Genomic DNA, 23061 nt, shown 5'->3' with positions numbered 1-23061 from the left:
TCCAGCCCAGTACCAGCAGGACTTACGGAATCCAGGAGTTGCGTGTGTTGGGGAGGGGTAGCACTTCACTCTCAAGGTGAGGAAGGAGACAGGAGCAGACCCCTGTATACTCTCCCCGCACCCTCTGGCTGACAGGCACCTCCCTCCCTGGTCAGCCTCTCTGTCCCTCGTGGGCACCAGCTCCTCCCAAACCGCTCCACACCTAGCCGGCCTCCTCTTCCCCAGGAGAGTGAAGAAACCAATCACAACATAAAAGTCATATAAAGGCCTCCTCCACTTGCCAAATAAAAAAGACAAAACCAAACTGGACACAAACACAAATCAAGGAGAGACACACACACTGTGAGGGGCCCAGGGCCCCAGCAGGTCTCTGGCTTCCCGGCATGATACATTCTTGTGTAATTCAGGAACAGGGGCTCTGGGGCCCCTCTGGGGAGTGGGAGTAAAAAAATACAGAGATTACAGTCTCCCTGTGGGCTCCCAGGCAGGGCAGGGGCAGACACAATCTCTCAGTTTTTTCTTCTGTTTTTGGTTCCACATCTGATCCCCCACTGGGGCTGGTCAGCCCCCGCTCTGCCCTTGGGGCCGGCCCCCTCCACCCTCCCAGATGCTACGAGGGCCCTGGGCTGGGGATGCCCTGGCCACTCCTAGTGGGACCAGCAGGACAGAGTCTACCAGGGGAGATGGGATGAGGACCTGGGCAAGGAATGAGGACGCGCAGTTCCGAGATGCTGTCCTCTCGGTGGCCGGCCAGCCCTGCGTGCGCTGCTCACCGGCAAGGGGCGTCCCTGTCCCAGCCGTCACCCCTTGAGGGGCTTGTCGGCCCCTCCGCTGGGGCTGCTGGCGCTGTCACTCTTCTTCCTGCGCAGGCTCTCAATCCAGCTGGAGCTGGAGCGGGTGGTGAAGCCGGAGAGCGCCAGGGAGCTGAGCCGCATGTTTTTGCCAGACATGATGAGCTCCCCGAAGCCCTCCTGGTGGGAGAAGGCGTAGCCCGAGCGCCGGGAACCCGTGCGACCCACCCGCCTCATGCAGCGGTGCTGGGCCTTCTGCTTCTTCCTCACCAGCTGGGTGTAGCGGACCTGGTGGGGGAGGCGTGAGGGAAGGAGCCTCCGTCAGCGTCAGCGTGGCAGCGTCACACACCGCCTCAGGGAAGGGACCCAGAGCGCCTGGGATGGGGCAGGCACGGGCACCTCCAAGACTGCACAGGGCGTCTGTCCCCGGGAAGGGCAGAGGACCACCATCCACGCACTTAACAGAAACTGCAGCCACAGGCGTATTTAAGCCCGAGGGCTTCCGGACACACGGGCTCCGTCCCCCAAAGCAGACAGCCTGGCCTCTCACCGTGTCTGAGAGATCCGGCTTCAGGTTCAGCTTGAGGAACCGAAAGGCGACCACAGGCATGATGCAGACGACTGTGGTGAGCACGATGGTCAGCCACACGGTGGGCTGGGCCAGGGTGTTCTGGGCATTACCTGGGGACAAAGGAGTCAGGGGCCCTGGGAGTCACAAAGCAGGTGCAAGGGCAGCACACCCCCGCTGAGTTCCCCATTTCTTTTTCTGGCAGCCCCACTTCCCCAGTCTCAAAACCTAAGTCATCCCTGGCTTCTCTTTCTCTCTGCTCTCCAAATATTTATCTCCAAATTGGACTCTAGCTCCAAACTCTGAAAACAACTTCAGACCTGCTTTGTTTTGTCTTTTTTTTTTTTTTCTTTTTTTGGCTGCACGACACGCAGGATCTTAGTTCCCCGACCAGGGGTCGAACCCGCACCCCCTACAGTGCAAGCACCAAATGATAACCACTGGACCGCCAAGGAAGTCCCCAGACCTACTTCTTTAACTGCCTTAACCTGACATCTCTGTTGAACGTCTAACAGGCATCTCGGTTTCACACGGCTGAAAGTGAACTACTGTTTCCTCCACCCCAATCTGCTCCACATCTTCCCCAGCTCAGGAGGTGCCACCACCCACTAAGCTGCCCCAAGTAAAAGCCCCGGAGTCAACCTGGTTCCTACCCCCACCATCTCAGGCCCCCATCCAATCTGCTGGCTCCATTTCCAAAATATCTATGAGATTCCACCACTTTTCACTTGACTCCAAGCCACCATCATTGTCACCTGGGTTACTGCTATAGCCTCCTAGCTGGTCTCCCTGTTTCTACCTTTGCCCTCTACCTTTTATCATCCACAAAACAGTCAGAGTGATCCTGTAAAAACATAAATCAGTTTATGACATTTCCCTGCTCAAAACCCTCTGATGATGGCTTCCTATCACATTTAGATTAAAATTCAAAGTTCTTACTTTGACCTACAAAGGCTTAAATGATCTGGACTGATTCTCATCTCTGCCCTCCTGCCTCAGCCCTACCTTCCAACCTCGTTTCCTTCACTCCCCCAGCTCCTCTGCTGCTGACGACCTCCCCACAAGCCCTCACCTAAGGCTTCCATGTCACTGTTTCCTCTTCCTGGGCTGTTCCTGTCCAGAGAGGCACATGGCTCACTCCTTCCCTTTATTCAGATTTCTCTGTGCCAATGTCTCTTCCTCAAGAGGGCTTTGCTGATGACCCTTGCACCTTTCTACCTTGCTTGATGTTTTTTATAGGACTTATTGATTTCAGACATTATAGCTGTTAACTTGTAAATAATTTGTCTCTCTCACTGAAATATGAGATTCAGGAGGGCAAGGATTTTGCCTGTTTTGTTAACTGTTGCATCCCTGGCATCCAGGATAGCGGGTGACTGAATGCCCAGTGGATTAATGAATGAACAGATCTAAAGCAAATGCCAAGACCCGCAAATGAGTCTTTCACCTCATGCTTTCAACCAGTCCCTCTTGGCCACCCACCAGAGCCACCCTGCGGCGGTTCTGAACACCCTTGCACTTGATCACTACAGCAGCTTCCTCACTGGCTGTCACTGCCACGTTCATCTTTCTAAGGTAATTCTTTGATGCCATTCCCCACTCTCTCCTCAAAAAAAAAAAGAGAGGCTCCTGGCAAGTCAAATGCACACCTGACAGCCTGGCATTCTGATTCCTCAAATGGCCTGCCTTTCTAGCCTCTCTTCCACTGCTTCTCAAAGGGTATTCTTGTCCCACCCTAGCTGGAGCACTCTCTGTTTCCTGGAAATAAACAGCCTTTTCACACTTCCAGCTCTCTGACTTGGAATCTGGCTCCCCAATCCTGGCTACACCCTCAGCAGCCTCTTCTGTGGGACTATCCCTGACCACCCCACAAACAGTCATTTTGCTGACCATGAAGCCTACCACCCCTTCGCCTCCCTTGTAGCCTGGCAGGGCTGTTCTTCATTTTCACGGATATGGAGACCCTCTGAGGGCAGGGCCTGGGTCGGATACACCTAGATCCCCACAGCACCTTGCAGAATACCTGGCACATAAAGAGTGTTGAATAAATGCCTACCTACCCCATTAGTCCCAGAACAACTGTGATTCCTCACTGATTCAAGAGGAAGCCACAGGCACTCACCCACAAACCGGAACTGGTTTGGAAACATGTCGAAGAGCCCATTGCTGTGCATGGCAAAGAGGATAGCAAAGTAAACCGCCAGGCTGCCCCAGATGAAGAAGTGGTTGATGGCCGTCCAGTAGCCGGTATCCAGCCCAATCTGCAAAAAGCAGTTGTTACAGGCAGAAGGAGCACCCCCCCCCCACCAAAACCCAGTCCCCCCTCCCAGGAACAGAACTGCAGTGCCCAGGGCACCCCAAGGACAGGAGCCCCACCCCTTCCAGAGGGGAGGCCAGTTCCCGGACTGCCTCCTACCTGCACACTGACCACGATGACCAGTGAAGTGGCCACGGTGACCGCAAAGGACTGGTAGTCAGCCAGCTGGGTGCCATCATCGCGGGTGGCCTCAGCAAACACCCCATAGGGGATGAAGAACATGAGCACAGACGTGTAGATGCCCTGGGCGATGCAGATGAAAAACTCCCGCTTGTTGAAGAGGAGGTTCAGCTGGCCTGGCTCGTACAGCTTAGGGTACTCCATGCTCCGCTGCTCCGGGACATCCTGTGTGCGGAGGGCCCGTGGCACAGGACGCCTCAGAAGCTGCCGCTTTAACTCAGGAAGGCCAAGGGCAGACTCTGTCCCCCCTGCCTCTTTTTTTCTAAATTCTTCGACAGCTATATCCGACCTCAAGCCAGCTGCCCCCAATCAATCTTTTGTTCAGCAACCCAGGGGAGTTACAGGGCAGGTGCGGCTGAGAGGGAGAACCAGCCACACCCTGCCCAGCTCACAGAACTGCCTTCCCAGGGACCACAGGCAGTGGGCACAAGCCTACCACTATCAGGTGTCTCCCTTGCAGCAACGTCTTTCTCCCCAGCCCGCCCGGTCATCCAACTCCCCCATACCTGATCGAAGACCCCCATAGCCAGGACTGGGAGGGAGGTGTACACGATGTTATAAAGGGTGATGAAATACTGGTCATAGACGGTCTGGAAGGAGAACAGGGAGCAAGAGAGGAGTGAACATGCAGTCTTTCTTCACTACAAATCAGGCGGAGGAAGACAGCCGACGTGGCATATGTGGAGGCCTAAGGAATTTTCTGGAACTCCCTCTCCACTTCTTCAACAAGCATTTTTTTAAATGCATGCATCAGACAACAGCTAGGCCCTAAGGGGACCAAGCAATGAACAGGACAGACACAATCTCTGTCCTTAAGGAGCTTAAGGATTGGCAAGTCAGGGGACTGGGGAGCTCACTACCTGGGCCGAGAAGCCGCAGAAGAAGCCAAACCAGAAGTGGACCATGGTGAAAGCGAAGTTCTTGTAAAAGAAATAGCAGAGGAACTTGCACATGCGCAGGTAGGACCAGCGCCCATGCACCAGCAGGAGGCGTTGCAGGAACTTGAACTGGGAGAAGGAGTAATCGGAGGCCAGGACAGCCTGGATCCCTTCCTGCCCACTGATGCCCACACCAATGTGAGCCGCTGCAGAGACAAGAGATGACAAGAGGATGAAGACAGCCACACCCTTCAGACTCACATCACATTTCGGCCCCCTCCCCCATCATTCCTCCCTGGGCCCCTCTCCCTTCCCCAGCGCCCAGCCGCCACACCTACGCAGTCCACTCACTTTTGATCATGCTGACGTCGTTGGCTCCATCCCCGATGGCAAGGGTCACAGCCTTCTTGTACTTCTTAACCAGTTCCACCACTTGTGCCTTCTGCAAGGGGGTCACCCGGCAGCAGATGACAGCTTTGCAGGCACAGGCTGTCTCCAGAAACTCCAGCTCCATGTCTGCCTCTAACGCATGGGCCTGGAACACAGAGTGCTGAGAGAGCCCCAGTCTTCTCCAGGAGAGACCTGGGGGTCAGCTCCTCCCAGTCCCTTTAAGACTGCAGCCCCCCTGAAGTCCAGGGAAATGGGAACAAAGTAAGATATAAGAGCCGCTCTCTGAAAAGATACTGCCCAAGCGAAGGATGGCGACACTTACCAGGCTGTGCCCGTTGATGACCAGGGCGTACTCCCCAGACACAGCTTCCAGGACAGAAGTGAGCTTGGAAGAAGAAAGCTTCTCCTGGTAGGTGAAGCCGTTGCCTACAGTGCGGGACGAGTCCATCATCTTCTCCCGGGCTTTCCTGTGAAGGGGGGAAACGAGACCGTGGTCTGCCAGGACAGGAGCAGGGATTCAAGCCCAATCGGGGAACCTCTGCCCGACCCCCAGGTACAGTGCAGAGCATCTACCTGCCTCGGGCCTGTTTACCTGAGCTCCTCCCGCACTTCCAGGACCGTGTGGCCAGTGACAATGAACACCTCCGTCATGTCATCCGTCAGCATCTTGCAGGAATAGCCAATGTTCACAGCCGTCTCTACCAAGAGAGATTGCAGGAGCTCTGGACAGGCCCCCGACAAGGTCAGCGCACTTGCCAGCCCGATGTCCTAGGCTCATGCAAGGACCCCACGGGGCTGTGTCCAGATGCAATCTCCTCTGCCCTGCTGGTTCTCACCTTGCTTGTCTCCTGTCAGCACCCAGATCTTGATGTTGGCCAGCGTCAGGAGGGCGATGGTCTCTGGAACCCCTTGCTGAAGCTTATCCTCAATGGCCGTGGCGCCCAGCAGCTGAAAATACCAAAAGGGTCCCTGGGAAGAGAGTCCAGGGACGACCACTCCTTGCCCACCCTTGGCCCGTTCTGCAGCCCATACCATCATGTCGCTCTCAACCTCCTCGTAGACGCTGGCCAGCCGGTCCTCCCGGCTGTCCTGGGCCAGGCTGGCCTGGAGCCGTCTCTCGGCCCACTCCTCATAGTACTCTTCATCCAGATCCTTGTAGGCCAGGACCAGGGTCCTCAGCCCTTCGCCCGCATACTCCTGGAGCAGGAGTCAAGAGAGTCAGCCCTCAGCCCCTCCCACCACCCCACGAGTAGCAGGACCACAGGGCCCCCTTCCTCACGCCTACATTCAGGTGGTCAGCGGTGGTGTTGAGGAGCTCCTGGGTGGAGTGGTGAAGTCTGTCCAGCAAGATGGTGTCAGCCCCTTTGCAGTACAGTCGGATCTTCCCCTCTGGATTCCGCACTACGGGTGGGGCGGGGGGAGAACGTCCCAGAAAAATTCAGGCAGCTGAAGCCCCCAACCTTAAAACATCAAGGGTCACCCAGTACACCTCACCCATCCCGGGTCTGCATGCTGCCCCTGAATGCCCCCGGCACCCCCGTCCCGGCCTCACCTATGACTGACATCCGTTTGCGGATGTTGTTGAAGTCCAGGATGGCCAGCAGCTGGTAGGTGATGGCTGTGCCCATCTCGTGGACAGTGATGGTCTTGGGTGTACGAGAGCGGAATACGAAGCCGAAGTTCCTGGCTGCGGTGACCAGAGCCCCCTCGTCTGGCGACTGGGCTTTGTAGTACAGCTCCCCTGGGTGGGGAGGAAGAACACAGGTGGTGTCAGTGGCCACGTTCTCAGCCAAGTGTCCCGCCCAGGAAGCCCCAGGCAGCCACACTGCAGACCACAGCCCGAGCCCAAAGGCACAAGTCAGGTGGGGGAGAACACAAGCCAGATCCTCGGCGCACCTTCGTTCTTCCTTTTTTTTTTTTTAAGGCCGTGCTGTGCAGCACGTGGGATCTTAGTTCCCTGACCAGGGCTCAAACCCGTGCCCCCTGCATTAGAAGCGTGGAGGCTTAACCACTAGACCTCCGGCAAAGTCCCTCACCTTCGTTCTTTTCTTCTGACATGACGGTGTGACACAGGGAAAGGAGGCGGAAGAACTCGTGCGTGTGTGGGTCCCCCATCTTGACAGCCTCCAAGAGGGTAGGGTCCCAAAATAAGAACTTCTTGTCAGCCAGAGGATTGAAGGAGAAGTTGACGGGTTCAGGCCTCTGGAGCAGGTAAGAGGGCGATCAGGAAAGGGTAGGTCACGAGGCTGCCTCCCAGGGAGGCGCTGTCCTCACCAAGATCCTGTCTACTGTGGACCTCAAGAGTCCCACTTCTGCTACCAGCTCTTCCTTAGAACACCATTTCCTCCAAGCAGCTTCCATTTCCTGACCAGACAACACATCACTCCTAACCACACCAACCCTGCCCAGGCACCCTGTGTTTCATTGGCACAGACAATCACCATGGGGTCTGGACCTTACCTCTCCCAATTCAGCTTTGTGGCCCAGGACATCGAACACGTCACCTACACACAGCCAGGACAGAAGGAGGAGCAACGTCAGAGCTCGAGATCTCGCAGAGCAGGGGGAGAAGCCTCCAGCGCAGGACCCCCACAGGCATCTGGAACCCGCAACCCTAGTCCCTGAGTAAATGTCACCCAGATTCACACGGCTGACTCAAAGGACAGGAGGCGCAGGCACCCTGGATCCTCAGAACCCCAGGACTGAAAGCCATGACACCCACTGCTCCCCATCCCCGTCCACGCTCCAGCTCTCCCCCCAGGGCAGCTCCAATTCCACACCCATGTCCCCAGGGCTCCCAGGCCCCTTCGGGCACCTTTCGCTCTTTAGGCCTGCACAGCAGACAAAGCCTCACACACTGGCCATGGGGCCTGGGTTAGTATAGAAAGCAGTTAGGAAAGGGGTTCATTCTGCATAAAAGACCCCACACACCCTGTCCAAGCCATCCCAGCAGCTCAGCCACAAGGCCACTGCAGCGGGGCCACACTGGAAAGGCCATGGTCACATTCCAGAGACTCACAAGGGCCCTGGACAGCAACACGGGGAGAGTCTAGACTCCACCAGGGCTGACAAGGTCCAACCTGGCCGGGGTGCCCAGGGGCCAGTGTCTAGGGCCTCACTTCAAACAGCCAAGGAGCTCCCCTACTTCCTGGAGCTGGGATCGGGGTGAGGGCGCCAGCAGAGGAGAGGGGAAGCACTGTCAGTGTCTATCTCCTGACCCGGGGCGCAGAGCATACCCTCTCAAGTCCCGCAGACCCAGGTAGGAAAGAAGTAAAACCCAAACATCAAGACAATTGTGGGAGCCCCAGTAGCACAATCCTTCAGGCGAGACGCAAGCCCTCGGTCCCTGGAGGCGCAGCCCTACCGTAGCTGCGGCCGTTGATGGAGCACTTGTTGAAGACCATGATGTTCTGGGTGAGGGTGCCTGTCTTGTCGGAGAAGATGTACTCCACCTGGCCCAGCTCCTCGTTCAGGGTGGTGGTGCGCGCCTCCGCGGGCGTCCGCTTCTTCATGCAGAACATCTTCTTATCCCAGTTGATGAAGTAGCTGTGGCCCAGGCGGATGACCTCCACGCTGCACAGGGTACAGGAGGTGAGGCTGGGGGCAGGAAGGGGAGGGGGACCCCACCCCCACGGGCCTTCGCTGCAGGCCCTCCGCCTGGGGAGAAACAAGAACGGAGCGGATACCTGGGCAAGGACACCTGGGTGGGGGAGGGCAAGGAGAGCCTAAAGGTGGGGGTCCCCGACCCCGACCCTCCGACGCTCTCCAGACAAAAAGGTGCAAAGGGCCTGGGCAGGCGGGACAGACGGCACAGGCAGAGGAGAAGGGACTGCGGACAAGGCACTCGACCAGTTCTTACCTCAGGACTAATAATACAGAAACCATGCAGAGAAAACAAGAGAAAGTGCAAGAGAGAAGGAAGAGAAAAAAAAAAAGAGAAAAAGAAATAATGAGGGTGCTGCGCGTGCCACAGGCACACAGACGCCCCTGCAGGGAGGGGAAACCGAGGAGGCCCTGGAGCCCGTGCCTCGCTGCCCGAACACAGGCCGAGCTCGCTCCTTCCGCCCGGCTCTGGGCTGCACAACCTGACCTGGGGTGTTTGGGAAGAAGGCGGGGCAGACTGAGATGCTGACTCCAGAAGGGAGCGGGGCCTCGAGAGCCTGGGCAATAACACCAGTTTACAATGGCACAGGCCTCTCAGCGTCCCAGAGGTCTGTTCGCATCATCCTCTTTGCTAGGCATTACCCCTGGGATTTGGACTGTCAGCATCTCAGAAAGGGCCCCATGTTTAGGTCCAGCACAGCCAAGCAACGGGGCCACATCTGGAACCCTGCTTCCAACCTGACTGAGGCTGCTGTCAGCATCCAGTTACCACACAAAAAATGAGCTGGCTGGAAATGCCTTAATGGCCTTTGCCCCGCTCTGCTGATCAAGCGTCCCCTCTCCACCCTCCCCGCAAACACACGTACTGTAACCTGATGGGACTTAGAAACTTTCTCAGGCAGCTACCATAGGCTTCGAGTGAACTTGGATACAAAACAAAGACAGCAAAGTCCAAAGATGGAAAAAAAAAAAAAAATCAGATTGGAAACAAGAAAACCTTTAAATAGTAATGAAATACCAGAGCTGCGATGATAATGATGAACACGCTACCACGTGTTATTCGTACAGTAATTTAATTTTTAAAATGTATTTTCCAATCTTGTATCTTATATCAAAATGTCCCTATGAAGAGGATGAAACTGGTATTATTCTTCCCATTTTACATGAGAAAACCAAGGCCCTAAGGGACTGTGGATTTGCCTGAGGTCACGTGGCTACTGAGTAGGCAGGACTAAACCACAAGCCTTCTGAGTCTCCTCCTAATGCTCGATAAAAGCCCCACTGTCCACCCTCAGCACAGAAACTCCTTATCTCCTACTCACTGTCAACAGCACTAGGACTCAGTGGCTAGTGGGGAGATCTGAGGACGATCTGGGGAACCTATGTGAACAAAAACAACATATGGGAAGAGATCTGAGCATCTCTGTAAAGCATTTCCTTAAAAACGTCACAGGTTGGGAGTTCCCTGGCGGTCCGGTGGTTAGGACTCTGCGCTTTCACTGCCGAGCGCCTGGGTTTGACCCCTGGTCAGGGAACTAGGATCTCACAAGCCACGCAGCCAAAATAATAATAATAATGATAAAGTATACAATTTGATAAATTAAAAAAAGTCACAGGTTCTCTTATCTCAAGTGCAAAGCACTAAATACAAAGAGATCTTCTCTCTTCTTGCCATTCTTTCTTCCTCCTGCATCCCCCTGCCCTTCCTATTCATTCTCCCTGTTAACATTCTCTTTCCTGCAAACATCCTAGACGTCCTCTTACTCCTATTCATGCTGTTAACCACTGCCAGCCAACACTTCCTAAAGCATTCTTTAGATTTTTTTAAAGAATCTTTTAATGGTTTACTAAGTAAAAGTCCATTGGCAAAGATTCAGGACCCTCCACGATAGGGAACAAGCTTATGTTTCCAGCTCTCTGTCTCACAGCCCCCCACTCACAGTCCATGCTCCTGCCAAACTGTCCCAGGACCAACCATTCCAAGGTCCCTATCTCTGTGCCTTTGTTTCCAGCCCTCTCCTCCAGGCTCCACCTTCACCCATCCCTGCCGCCATTCAAAGCTCAGTCCACCAGCAACCTCTTCAAAGATGTCCTCCCTGATTAACTATGCGGGGAGTAATGCTCTTCCAACCCTCATGGCACTTTGTGCCTCTGTGGTATCTCAGTGGGATGCATGGTAGCTCGGTGTCTTTCACTGTTTGCATCTCTCCTCCCCTACCAGTCTGCTGCTTTTGAAGGCAGAGGCTGTATTACACATCAACTGTGTCCCCTTGCTTTACACGTAAGGGTAACACTGAAGGTGTTACAGCACTAGTTCCCATTTTGTTTTAGAACATGTTCAGATTTATCTCCCTCTACTAGACTGAAGCTCCTGGAGGGAAGGAAATCCATTCCTAATACATCTGTATGTGCCACAGCACCTAGCATGCTTCTTTGCACAAAGTTGGCATGCGATAAATATGTGCTGAATAAATCAATATGGTTTTTGTTCTAATACAATCCAAAGTGCCAGGAAACTGTGGTGAAGTTTGCTTTGTACAGAAAGATAAACAGGTAATATAAAATGTTCACAGCACAGGAAGGAGAGGACCCCAAGTTCCCTCTCGAGAATTGCACCTTCACAGAAGAGAGAAGTTTGCCAAGGGACCACCTGAGCTCCCTGGAGAGACCCCAGAGCAGAGAGAGCGCATACCTGACATAGAGCGATATGGGCACGACGGTGTTGAGGATGATGATGTAGGACCAGAAGGAGAGGAAGCCAGAGAAGAAGGCACTGTCCACCGCCTCATCCCAGGGCAGGTAGACCTGGAAGCGTGTCCCGACCTCATGCTCCCAGATGGCATTGCCAATGGCTAGGATCACCCCCATGCAGACCAGAAATCCAAAAATCTGCAGAGGAATGAGAAGCAGAGGCTAAGCTGCCACTTAGGAAGCCCTCAAAACCAAGTGCATCCCTGAAGGTCACCACTGGTACCCTGAGCCCTCGAAAGCTCAGGCATCTTTTTTTTTTTTTATAAATTTATTTATTATTTATTTATTTTTGGCTGCGTTGGGTCTTCGTTGCTGCGCACTGGCTTTCTCTAGTTGTGGCGAGTGGGAGCCACTCTTCGTTGCAGTGCACAGGCTTCTCATTGCGGTGGCTTCTCTTGTTGCAGAGCACGGGCTCTAGGCATGCGGACTTCAGTAGTTGCAGCACGCAGGCTCAGTAGTTGTGGCTCGCGGGCTTAGCTGCTCCATGGCATGTGAGATCTTCCCGGACCAGGGCTCCAACCCGTGTCTCCTGCATTGGCAGGCGGATTCTCAACCACTGCGCCACCAGGGAATCCCCTCAGGCATCTTTAAAATGGTGGCATGCTCTAGTGGGAAGCACCCAGAACTGGTGACAGGTTCTAGTCTGTCACTGACCATCACGTGGACTTTTTCTCACGACGTTTTCTCAACTGTATGCTGGGAGGGCTGAAATGGTTGTGTAGCTCCCACTCTGACATCCTAGAACATTTGAGAGACCTCAAAGATGGTAAGAGTGGGGGTGAGCTACTTTCAACATACCAAAGAAGCTTATTAGAAATCACCCATTTACTGGAGCTAAGCCTCTACAAGCCAACAAAAATGCCAGGATTTCCCTGGTGGTCCACTGGCTAAGACTCCATGCTCCCAACGCAGGGGGCCTGGGTTCAATCCCTGCTCAGGGAACTAGATCCCACATGCCACAACTAAGAGTTCTCATGTTGCAACTAAAGGTCCCACATGCCACAGCTAAGACCCAGCGCAGCAATAAATAAATAAATAAATAAATAAATATTTTTTAAAAAATGCCAAGTTTCTGTAATGTTCATTATCTTATACAGATTGCCAAAAAAAGTTTTTTAACCAAGACACAAATTATGTCTTCATAAATGTAGATTTCTTAATAGTCAAAAAACTTATAAAGCTTGGAGTCCTTGAAGAAGGATCATAAGAAAGTTTTGGTGGTTTAAAAGAAAAAAATTGAGACCATTGTGTGATTTCAGACATCTATCTTCAAAGCTGCCTCCACTCTGGATGCTTTGAAACAAAGCAGGAACCATCCTGATGCCCAAGGACTACCAGGGGGCGATGCAAGCCTTGGCCTGATAGCCTCTCAGGCTGGGGTTTCTGCAAACCCTTCAAGGCCAAGGAGGAAACTGTCTCACCAGAGGCTGACCCCAGCTTTTGCAAGCTGGCGTGTGGGGGGCAGGCAGCAGGCAGTGGGAGCACAAGAAGGGGAGGAGAGCCCAACAAGGAGCTCAAATTTCTAGCCAAACAAGGGAAGGATTCAGGAATTGCCAAAAACTAAAACAGAAACTTTTCCTTTGGGATCCTTTGCTCTTGGAAGTCAGGGGAAAAGACCCTGCTATCCATACTCCAAATGGAAATTTTTCTTTTAATTCGCTCTCCATCCCCATGAAGGCCTCCTTGTCCCTGGCAAAGCAAACAGAAGGTCACATGCTAAGCTAAGTCACCATCATAACTGGAATCCAGAGAAGGGAAGATTTGTTTTAACTTTCTTTAAGTTGTTGATTCATGCACGCTCCTAAGGATTTTTAAATAACATCTTCCAAGTCCAAAAAGCGCCTGAAATAAACACTGTCTTTGAGTGGTTGACCTGCCAGTGGCTTTAAAGCTAAAACCTGAAGGCTGACTACTGACCAGAGAGGAGAGATGGAAGTAAAGGGACCCGCCCAGGGAGAACCAGAAGGGCAGGGGCAGGAACCATATGTGGGATGCCTTACCCAGAGCACCAGTGTATTCATTAGGCGATCAATACTTGTTCTCTTGAATTTTGTCCTGCCGCTGTTCTGCATCAGCTTAGTGTCAGGACCTAGAAAGGAATGCAAAGGGCTGGGAAAGCCAAATAACAAATCTGCCTCTGGGCTTCTGCCCCGGTCCCCAGACTACAGGACATCAGGGTGGAAGAGAGACACTGGCTGGATGAGAAGCTTGGATCCAGGGCCCACTTAGCCTCCTCCCACATTCCTGTGGGAGGGTGAAGGCAGCAACTCTCACCCTTCTTTCTTTGGGCCCTAGGAGGCTCACCTGCAAAGATGACCAGCCCGAAGCACCACTCGGTGTTTCGCAGCACGCAGCCCCGCAGCAGCATGTTCTGGTTGCTCAGGGGGAACTTGTTCTCCTTCCAGTAAAGGGTTCCGCTGAATTTGTCCAGCTTATTGTTGGGAGGTTCGCAGATCACTTCACCTGAACAGAAGACAAGAGTGCCCCTGCTCGAGGTGCAGTCTGTAGCTTAACCACAGGACAGGAACACAGAAAAAGCAGCTGCAGGGAGATGGTGTTAGGATGTGAGCCCATCACACACTGCTGGTGGGAGTGTGAACTGATGCAACTTTCTGGGAAAGGAATGAAGCAGCATGAACTCCCATTAAAAGTATACATACCCTCAGACCCAGTAATCCCACTTTGAGGACTCATTCTACAGAAATGATAGCATAGGGCTTCCTTGGTGGCGCAGTGGTTAAGAATCTGCCTGCCTGTGCAGGGGACACAGGTTCGAGCCCTGGTCCGGGAAGATGCCACATGCCGTGGGGCAACTAAGGCCATGCGCCGCAACTACTGAGCCTGCGCGCCACAACTACTGAGCCCACGTGCCACAACTACTGAAGCCCACGCGTCTAGAGACTGTGCTCCACAACAAGAGAAGCCACCCCAATGAGAAGCTCGTGCACCACAACGAAGAGTAGCTCCCCCTCGCTGCAACAAGAGAAAGCCTGCGTGCAGCAACCAAGACCCAACACAGCCAAATTAAAAAAAAAAAAAAAGAAATGATAGCATAGCTCACAACAATTTTATTGAAGCATTATTTGAAGAGTAAAAGACTGGAAACAACTGAATAGTCAGGGGAGAGCTGAATAAATTACAATACATCAATTCTTTGAAACATTATATGGTTATGAAAAAGAATGATGTAAATTTCTTTACATAGCGACATGATAAGATACTTATGATGAATTTAATAAGTACAGAAAGGCGGTTGCAGAGATTTTAGTACAGTATGATCCCATTGATTTATGCTCACGTGTCTGTATAAACAGAGAAAAGTGTGGATGAATACACACTAAACTGCCAGTTAACGTGACTACCTAAGGAGACTAGAATTGGAGGGAAGGAGGGCTTTTTCTTATACATGCTACATAGTTTGTCTTGCTAGAAGGAGCATATATCATTATTCTGAGACGAATAAGAAATAAGAATAAGCTGAATTTCAACATGTACAGCAAGGAGGGAGCTATCAGCCATGAAGATCTCTTGAAATGACCATCAATTCACAAGTAAATGATAGCCACCCGGCATTCCTGACACCCCTGCTCCCCAACCACCCAAAAAAGTCCAGGGTGCTGCATAATCACAGGAACAAGAAGCCAAAAAGAGAAGGCACAATTTAAAGCCCCAAACCCACCCACCTCCTCTACCTGAAAGTTGCTTCTCCAAAACTACTCACCATCAAACTTGGCAAGCTTACTGATGTCTCCCAATTCCGAGGTGACCGGAATCGCCTGCCGTACTTTCATGTTGGTCTCTCTGGAAGGACAGTGTCCCTGAGGCCTGGTTCCCTTCCCTTCCTCTAGATTCTACCTGGGGGCACCTGACCATGGAGCACCACCACCCCCAGGCATTACGAGGTAGGTAATTCTTTTACACACCCAAAGCCTTTCTTACCCATCAATTTTCCAAAAGGTACAGACCCCAGACCTGGGAACCTCTTTCAAAAACAAGCTTGTTACCCCAAAGGAGGCAGAAGGAGATGTGTGACACTGAGCATGCGACTTACCCATCGAGTTCTGCTGTCTCTATGTAACACAGCCCATGGGGCTCACTGCTGGAAAGGAGGAGGAGATCCGCCTAGAAAGAAAACCTAGTGAGAAGGCCAAAGACCCAATCCTCCACCCCCAATGGACTCTTTGATGATCCCTCCTTCCACTAAGCACTCTTGGTTTGCTTAGTCCCAAGCACGTGAATGGCTAGAAAGGAGGCATATTAATATGACACAGAAGCTTCCCACTCAAGGAGGTTTCCTCCCATGGGTGTTTAAGAGGCAATAGTCAATCAGGAAAGACTCATCCCTTTCTGCCAAAGTAAAGGTAGAGCCCTGTAGGCCTAGAGGGGCACCTTGTCCCTTACCGCCACAAACTGGTTATTTTCTAGCTTGATAATATCACCAACACAGACATTCATCCACTGCTCTTGCTGGAGGCTGAGGCAATGAGAAGATAGAGGAGAGGCTGTCAGTAGCTAGAGAAGTTCCCAGGGGACCCCTTTCTTCCCCAAGGCCCTCAGTCTCCAAAGGGCACTCACATTCCATTGATCAGCACCTGAGACTGACGGTTATTCACCTGGTTATCACTCTTGTGGCGGAACTGAAAAGAGGAAAGAAAGGTAAGACACCTTCTCCCACTCCAAGGGACTTAGATGATCAGTGGAATGCAGAGCACGCTGGGTACCACCTTGTCTACACCTGTTCACAGGTCTACTCTCTTCCTGACTCCCCCTCCCTACTCTCAGCCAAGATATCATGGATCTAGCTGGACCAGGTAAGGGATGGCAAGGTCACCGAGGAATTGTGCTGGGTGGAGGAAGGTGAGTTGTGGGGTGGGGGGGTGGGAAAAAGGTAAAAGAACGACAACAACTCACATAGTCATCAGTGGCGTCTTTAACAGCTGTGATTGTGAGGACAAGAACCAAAGGCACAATGGTGGTGAACCAGGACAGGGAGGAGATCTGTGGGATCAACTGAAAAAAGGAAAGAGAAGTCACGCCTCCAAGGCCCCGTCCTCGTTTCCCCTAGACCTTTCTCTTCCTTGACTTTATTTCGCTTTGTGAGTTGCAAAGGGTTTACCACAGGTCACTTACCTGGAGAATGAGAAGGAACAGGAAGTAGGTATTGGCAACTTCCTGGAACTGCTCAAAGAGGTTGACAGGCAGGAAGGTGAGAATATTGTACTTGGAGGTCTTGATGCAGTTACTCTGTGGCAGTGGGAGAGAAGATCATGAGGCAGCCTCCAACCCCAACCCAGAACGAGACTGAGGCTGCCTCCTCCGTCTACACTTTCCAAACCTCTCTCCCCAAAAGCCAGTGACCAGAGGTGTGGGAGGGCGAAAGAGGAGGAGAGAAGAGAGTCTCACGGGGTCAATGTATCCTGCTTCACTGACAGGTGAAGGCCATGAAAAATTCAGCACATAGCAGGTGGAGAGTGGCGAGGAGGCTGCCCTCCCCTCCCTCAAGCACTCTCCCAGCAGTCAGCCCTCTGTCCCAGCCTAGGACAGATGGGATGCACCTTTCCCCCTTTCTGACTCAGGAGGAGAGCACAGGTGGTCTAGAGCCACTTACCGCATACTGGAATCTCTCATTGTATTCTCGGTCATTGGCCCGCGCCCTCCTTTCTTCTTCTGCAACAGAATGATGCTGCAGTCAGGAGCAAACTGAGGCCTGGCCCAACACCTTGTCAGGCCCACCCCGCTCTATGGGTTTTCCACTGAGGGCCCTTGGTTCCCTCCACAGCACAGAGATTTTAAGGAGTTAGCACCACACCTGAGATGCCACTAAAGTCTTCCCTCTAGTCCACCTCTCACCACCAGCCTGACCACTGGGCTCTGCAGGTATTACATTCTCAGGACAGGATGCCTTCTCCTTTCCTCACCAACAACCATCAAGGTCTTCCACTGGGGACACTCAGTTTCTCTCCCCCATCCCTCTAATTAATGCTGTAGGAATTAACGGTCTTGGGTATCTCCAGAGGAACAGCAGCTGAAGACACTAAGCTTCCTTCTCCTGGAAACCCCTGCAGATCCAGCCACGGTACTGCCCTCCTCCTAACCTAGTGGGTGGGGTGGGTGGCAAGACAGAGGGTCACTGTGCCCTGTAACTGCTCTGCGGCAGCAACCCAGCCCCACGTGCAGTCCCCCCTACAGAAGCCTCTGCTTGTCACATGTCATCAGCAGCGGCTTCTGACTGGCCCACAATGACATCATCTTATTTCAAAGCTCATCTTCAAGTCGGGGGGCGGGGGCTGGTCAGGGATATGGGTCATGCAGACTGAGACAGAGATGAAAGAGGGAGGAATGGGATGTAGTTGAAGCAGTTGCTCTCTAACCGTAACCTTTCTTGTGCCATCTGCACATATTTCCCCTAAACAACACATCTGTCACTTAGTGACAAATGAACTACACCTATTCTGAACACCCACAGATCTGGGACTGCAGGCACCAAGTTCAGGTCCCAAAACATGGGGTTGTCCTAGGAAGGGTTCTCCAGCCCATCTCCCATGGTCACAACCACAGGCTGAAAAAGGGGGTACCCTGGTTAGGTAGTAAACATAATGCAAACCTGTCCTGGAGCCAAAGGCAGCATTCCAGGCGCCTTCCCTCACCCCCTTCCAAGCCCCCTGCAGAGCACACTGCAGTAACAAAAACCTCAGACCACTGCATCCTCTGCCTACCCAGAGTGCTCCTTCCCTGCGTGGTCACCTTACTCCCAAAACTTCTCCAGAGGGGACCCCTCAGGCTGAGTCGCCTGTGCAGTCACCAAAGACCATGCAAAAGGAGAGGTAGGGACCAAAACCTTCGGAGTCAGGATCTCTGGGTCTGCAGAGGACATGGGAAGGCTGGGGGAGGCCGGGGACAAGCGAATGTGAGGGAGGGAGGGGGTAAATTACGGGCCCGGGAGAGCTGCCAGTCGCTGCCTCCCGTTACCTGTCCCCCAAGAGGGCTTCTTTCGGCTCCAGGAGGGGGGAGCCCCGGCCCGGGCCCACTTCTCGGGCATCTCCTTGGGGACCGTCATGATCCCAGTTTGAGCGGGGGAAGGGCGGGCTGTCTGTCGGTCTGTCCTCGGCCTCAGCGGCTCCGATGGGGCGGCCCCCCGGGGAGGCACCGGAGCTGCGGCAGCTCAGAGTGGAGCCCCGGCCGTGTGGCGCGCGCCCCACCTGCAGCCCCGGCCATCCTCCCGGCCGCTCGCACCCGGCGACGCCGCGCGCTCTGCTGCGCCGCCCCCGCCCCCGATGCCCCCCGCGGACGCCAGCGCGCTCTGAGTGGCCCCGGACACGACTCGCACTCCCTGGGCTCCGCCCCCGCCCGCTCCCCCGACTGCAGGGGTAGCCGCCTGCCAGCGCGCCGCGTAGGCGAAAGCCAGCACGGAGTCCCGCCTCCCTCGGCCCGGCCAATGCGGGTGAGGGGACTGCCAGCGTTGTCCGGGGCAACCGCTTTCATCCCACCGCCTCCCACCCCCGCCCCCGCCCTCAGGAAAACAAGGAGGACCTGGCCTTGGATGGGAAAATGAGGGGAGGAAACGAAGTGCGAGGACGGAGAGGAGATGGTGCGAACACAGCACCCCGGGCTCCCCAGACCACGGAATGGGAGTTCCAGGTGCCCCAAGATAAGATAAGAGTCTATGTGTTTGGGGGTGAGGGTCAGGTACTCAGCACCCTCCTGGGGAAGAACCCAGCTTAGGGAATCAAGGCGAATAATTCGGTTTCCTAAGGCTCCCCGCAGGATGGATAGGGCCTGCAATCTACCCTCCTTCAGGCTCATTACCTGTCGTCCCTCTTCCCTTTGCTCCCTGAGCCATAATAACACCCACTCTTGATGGTCCCAGGGATTCCCCCCGACCCCGCCTCCTGCCTGTCTTACCTGGGGGGCGCTTTTTTGCACACAGTGCCATCTCACCCAGCAAGGTCCCAGCAATCCCATGGGAGACCCTGCAGGAAGGTGACATATGCGTGAGGTCAGGAAACTGAGGGTAACCTTCATTCCCCTTTTCAGACTCCTCCTGAAGGTTTTCTTCCCCAGTTCTGAACTTGCCCCTCCCCCAGCCTTCCCCACTAACTCCACAGCAACACTCTGCTCTTACTACCCTGATAGGTCCCTGAGAAAGAAGAGGGAACTTCCCCACCGCCTCCCCCCATGCCTCTGCCTTGGATAACATGAGGGGACTGACCGCTTACAAAAACCAAGACCTGCTGGGAAAGGAAGGAGGCAAAGAGAAGAGGCCAGATATTGACAGGAGGGGCACAGCTCTCAAGGTACCCATCCCAGGGACAAAGGATGCCCCATGTGCCCTCCTGGTGGCAGTGAGTGGGTGCCTGTGTTTACTGGAAAGCAGAATTTCCACTAAAGGGTGGGGTTGAGGGAACATGAGCCAGGAAACACCTGGCAGAGCATCAGGAAACAGGGTGGGCAGGCTCCACCCTTCTCAAAAAGCTTATAATCTTCCCATCCCCCCTCCATTACTGGGGCTTCCATTATCACCTCCTCCAGGGGAGCTCACTTTAGAGGCTTGGCCTTCACTTCCTGCACACAGTCCCCAAACCACTTCCTCTCAGTCTGGGTCAACCGCCCTTCTGGGCCAGCAAAGGGGTCTTTTCAACCCTGCTGGGGAGTCATCCCTAGCTCTCTCTCTCTCACCCCAAGCCTAGTCCAGTCAGTATGGCACTGGGTGCAAGCTCAGGGAGCATCAGTCAGATGGACCTCTGCTTCTTTCTATCTCCCCATGTCCTTCCTTTCACCTAAAAAGGTAAAAGCCCTGGCCTATAGACAGGGTCACAGAGCCTCATCCCAGCTTGGCTCAAAGGAAGCTGCCAGCCAGGTCCTGGGTCCTCTTGTCCACCTCCTCTTTCTTCGTCTGGGTGGAAAGCCTTCATCCCCCTTGGTTCCCCTGTCTCCAGCCTCCTGGGAACACCCTGCCAGCCTGTCAGCCCCAAGAGATACTAATTGTCTGTCTGCCCAGCCTCTATAATTACACACTCTGGCCAAGGCCCTGTCACCCACACCAGTTCTTCGTTCACTAAGCCGGACTCCCTTCCTGAACCCCAATCAGGCAATACCTAGAGCCAGAAGTCCTTTTCCTCTCTGACCCTCCCCGACCCTGGCAACCAAGGGTGCCTGGATCAGGAAGAAAAACCTCATCCACGTTTTCGAGATGCCAAGCCTTCCTACAAGGCCCCCAGCCAGGGTCTCCACCCAGTCTAGAGTATGAGTCATAGGAGGGTGGGGCATGGAGAGAGAGGTTAAAAGAGAGGATGCAAGGGTGGGCATCACAAGTTCCATAGCCAGCCCCGCCCTCAGGGAGGGAGGCAGTCAAGAAACACTATCAGCCTGAAGATCAGGGTTTGACTCCTATGAAAGAAAGAGTTAATGAAGGAGCCGCACAGGCTCTCAGGAGCCAGGAGTCTGGACACTGCTCAGGAAAGTTGTTTTACCTCTAAGACCCTGGGGAGACTGAAAGCTGGCTGGCCCCAGACTTCATCCCCTCTGGGGTGCCATAATAGGGAAGGAAAGGGAGCGGGGAGACCTGGGAACAGGGACCCTCTCACTTCTCCTTCCCAATCTCACACAGCCTGGGTTTTCTGAGCCCAGGCCCATTAGCCACGTCGCTCTGCCCCGTCACCCTGCCCCAGCCCCCTCTGCAGCCACATTTGGGATAAAAATAGCCAGCTCTGGGAAGAAGGCAATGCTCCATGGAGGAAAACGGCTCCTCCTCTAGGCCTGGCCCCTGCTCCCCTCCAGTCCAAACCCAGGAAGCCTGACCCCTTCTTTTAGAGGAAGCTGGCAGGGATATTTATGGGCAGGTCAGGAAAACAGAAGAGAATGGAATCCAAGACCCCCAGCTCACTTGCCACCAACGCCTGGCCACTTTCCATGGCCAAGGACAGAACCCAGGACTCTCTCCCAGCTCTGGACTCCCAGAGCTAGGACCTCGCCTGGCACCCTTGGTCTTCCTCACGCACAGAGACCTCCACCTTACAGAGACAGCGCCTACCACCCCAAAACTCCCTTCTCCGGGCACCCAAACCCTCGGACCCCGGGTACTCCCCTCACCCCCACGACTCTGGCCGGTTCTCCCCTCTCCGCTGCTCCATAAGCTTCTCCTCCGCACTCCCGCGCCCCTTTGCTGGTCTCCACGCGCCCCTTCAGCACCCCACCCTCCCATCCTGCGGACGGCCTCCCGAATCTTCCCCACCCTCAGGCACCCAACACCATCTTCTCTCCAATCATCCACTCCCCCTCCTCCGTCTCACCGCAGCTCCGACTCCCTGTCCCCTGTCCGCCCCTGCCCACACCCCCCGCCCCGGCCCCTCCAGTCCCGAGTCCGCGTCCGCAGCAGCATCTCCCCCTGCCCTCCCGGCCCCGCGCTCCTGGGCTGCTGCCCCCGCCTTGCCAAACCTCACCTCAGCGCTCAGCGCTCGGCGCCCGCCCCGGCGGCCACGTCCTGCCCATGCCGGGGGCTGCGGCGGGGGGCGCTCGGCTCAGCTCCCCGCGGGCTCCCGCCCCCCCAGCTGCAGCCCCTCTCCCCCCCGGGCCTCGGCCCGCTACTTTGTGTCAGTTTCGGCCACGGCGGGGCGGAAGTGACGGAGGTGGCGGGAGAGGGCGGGGGGCGGGAGGGGGTTTTGGGGAGGGATGAGGGAGAGGGAAGGCGGGAGCCGCCATCTTTGTGCGGGGCAGGGGGAGGGTCTTAACCCCTCTGATGCGCCTCCGCAGTGTGAGGCCGTGATCCCCACCCCACCCACTCTCCGATCCATCCCCGGTCTAAAACAAACGAACAAACAAAAGTCTGGAGGCGAGAGAGCGCTGAGATTTTTTTCTTTTTTTATTTGAAAAAAAGGAAACAGAAGAACGCTGTTTATCTGCTAATGTGTGAGAGAGTTAGGGAAGCGGTGAACGACGAGCATTTTCCTCCGCGCCAGCTTTCTTTACCCCTACACTCATTCCCTCTGTTCCTTCGCCTTCTCTCCTCGCCCTGGCTCATCTCACTGTTCACCCTCTCCTTCAATGACACAGCCCGGAATGTCTAGGTATTGGGTCGTGCCTCAGTTTCTCCCGCTTGCTCTCCCAGTCTCTAGGCGCTTGCGTGCCTGTGTTCCTCTGGCGGCCCTCCCTTTTTCCCCCCACCACGCCCCCTTGGTGGAGGCGGCTCCCCCTACCCCTAATTACTATCTGCGGGGTGCTGAATCTAGGCGAGGCGCCCCAGTGAGCGGAAAGGCGGGCGGCGCTGAGGTTATGAGAGCAAGGAGTCAGGCAGTGGGGACCAAGCTTTGGAGGAAGTCCCCTGGGTTATGCCCCGCACTGGATGGTCGGCCCCCACGATCCTGCGGATTCCCGCAGCCTTCCCAATCTGGGTTCCAGGGTGCGCACCCTCTGGCGGCTACTTTGAGGAACTGCGTTCCTGGAAGTCCAGGGTCCGAAAACCTGCCTGGGGCAGGAGGGGATGAAAAGCCTGGGTCCCTTACCTGATCCTCCTCAATTCTCCCTGTCCAGGCATCCTCCCCAGTTTAGGAGGAAGCGATGCCTAGATGAGTAAACGGAGAAGCTGCC

General features: G+C 54.5%; 1 protein-coding gene across 2 annotated transcripts; it reads right to left on the bottom strand.

The window, feature by feature from the left end:
* Window positions 1-256: 256 nt before the first annotated feature.
* On the bottom strand, window positions 257-22128 carry ATP8B2 (ATPase phospholipid transporting 8B2). Of its 2 annotated transcripts, none has more exons than XM_057555548.1 (28): window positions 21918-22128; window positions 19381-19448; window positions 17087-17145; window positions 16609-16722; window positions 16390-16488; window positions 16054-16115; window positions 15880-15952; window positions 15530-15600; window positions 15200-15279; window positions 13783-13941; window positions 13479-13567; window positions 11420-11616; window positions 8489-8697; window positions 7585-7628; window positions 7161-7326; window positions 6677-6865; window positions 6410-6525; window positions 6157-6321; window positions 5961-6072; window positions 5717-5846; window positions 5447-5591; window positions 5086-5269; window positions 4717-4940; window positions 4363-4446; window positions 3776-4021; window positions 3482-3620; window positions 1342-1472; window positions 257-1079 (listed from the first exon to the last, which is right to left on the bottom strand). In XM_057555548.1, exons 2-28 carry the CDS (start codon window positions 19409-19411, stop codon window positions 801-803), a joined length of 3597 nt encoding a protein of 1198 aa, XP_057411531.1. In that variant the 5' UTR covers window positions 19412-19448; window positions 21918-22128; the 3' UTR covers window positions 257-800. The 2 variants fall into 2 exon arrangements, with proteins under 2 accessions (XP_057411531.1, XP_007178557.1); XM_007178495.2 differs by having other exon boundaries at window positions 5717-5822; window positions 21918-22126.
* Between the last annotated feature and the right edge of the window lie 933 nt (window positions 22129-23061).

This window comes from Balaenoptera acutorostrata, chromosome 1, assembly GCF_949987535.1.
Source record: "Balaenoptera acutorostrata chromosome 1, mBalAcu1.1, whole genome shotgun sequence".
NCBI classification, from domain to species: domain Eukaryota; kingdom Metazoa; phylum Chordata; class Mammalia; order Artiodactyla; family Balaenopteridae; genus Balaenoptera; species Balaenoptera acutorostrata.
The sequence above is the reverse complement of the archived record's forward strand: the minus strand, read 5'-3'. Positions and strand labels throughout refer to the sequence as shown.

What these genes read in the sequence shown, in the direction of transcription:
- ATP8B2 (XM_057555548.1), bottom strand. Translation starts at nt 19,411, where the DNA reads ATGGCACTGTGTGCAAAAAAGCGCCCCCCAG. An exon ending in ACAAAGCTGAATTGGGAGAG is followed by an intron (nt 7,327 to 7,584) that starts GTAAGGTCCAGA and finishes TACCTGCTCCAG; the next exon opens with AGGCCTGAACCCGTCAACTT. An exon ending in AGCCGGATCTCTCAGACACG is followed by an intron (nt 1,080 to 1,341) that starts GTGAGAGGCCAG and finishes CTCCCCCACCAG; the next exon opens with GTCCGCTACACCCAGCTGGT.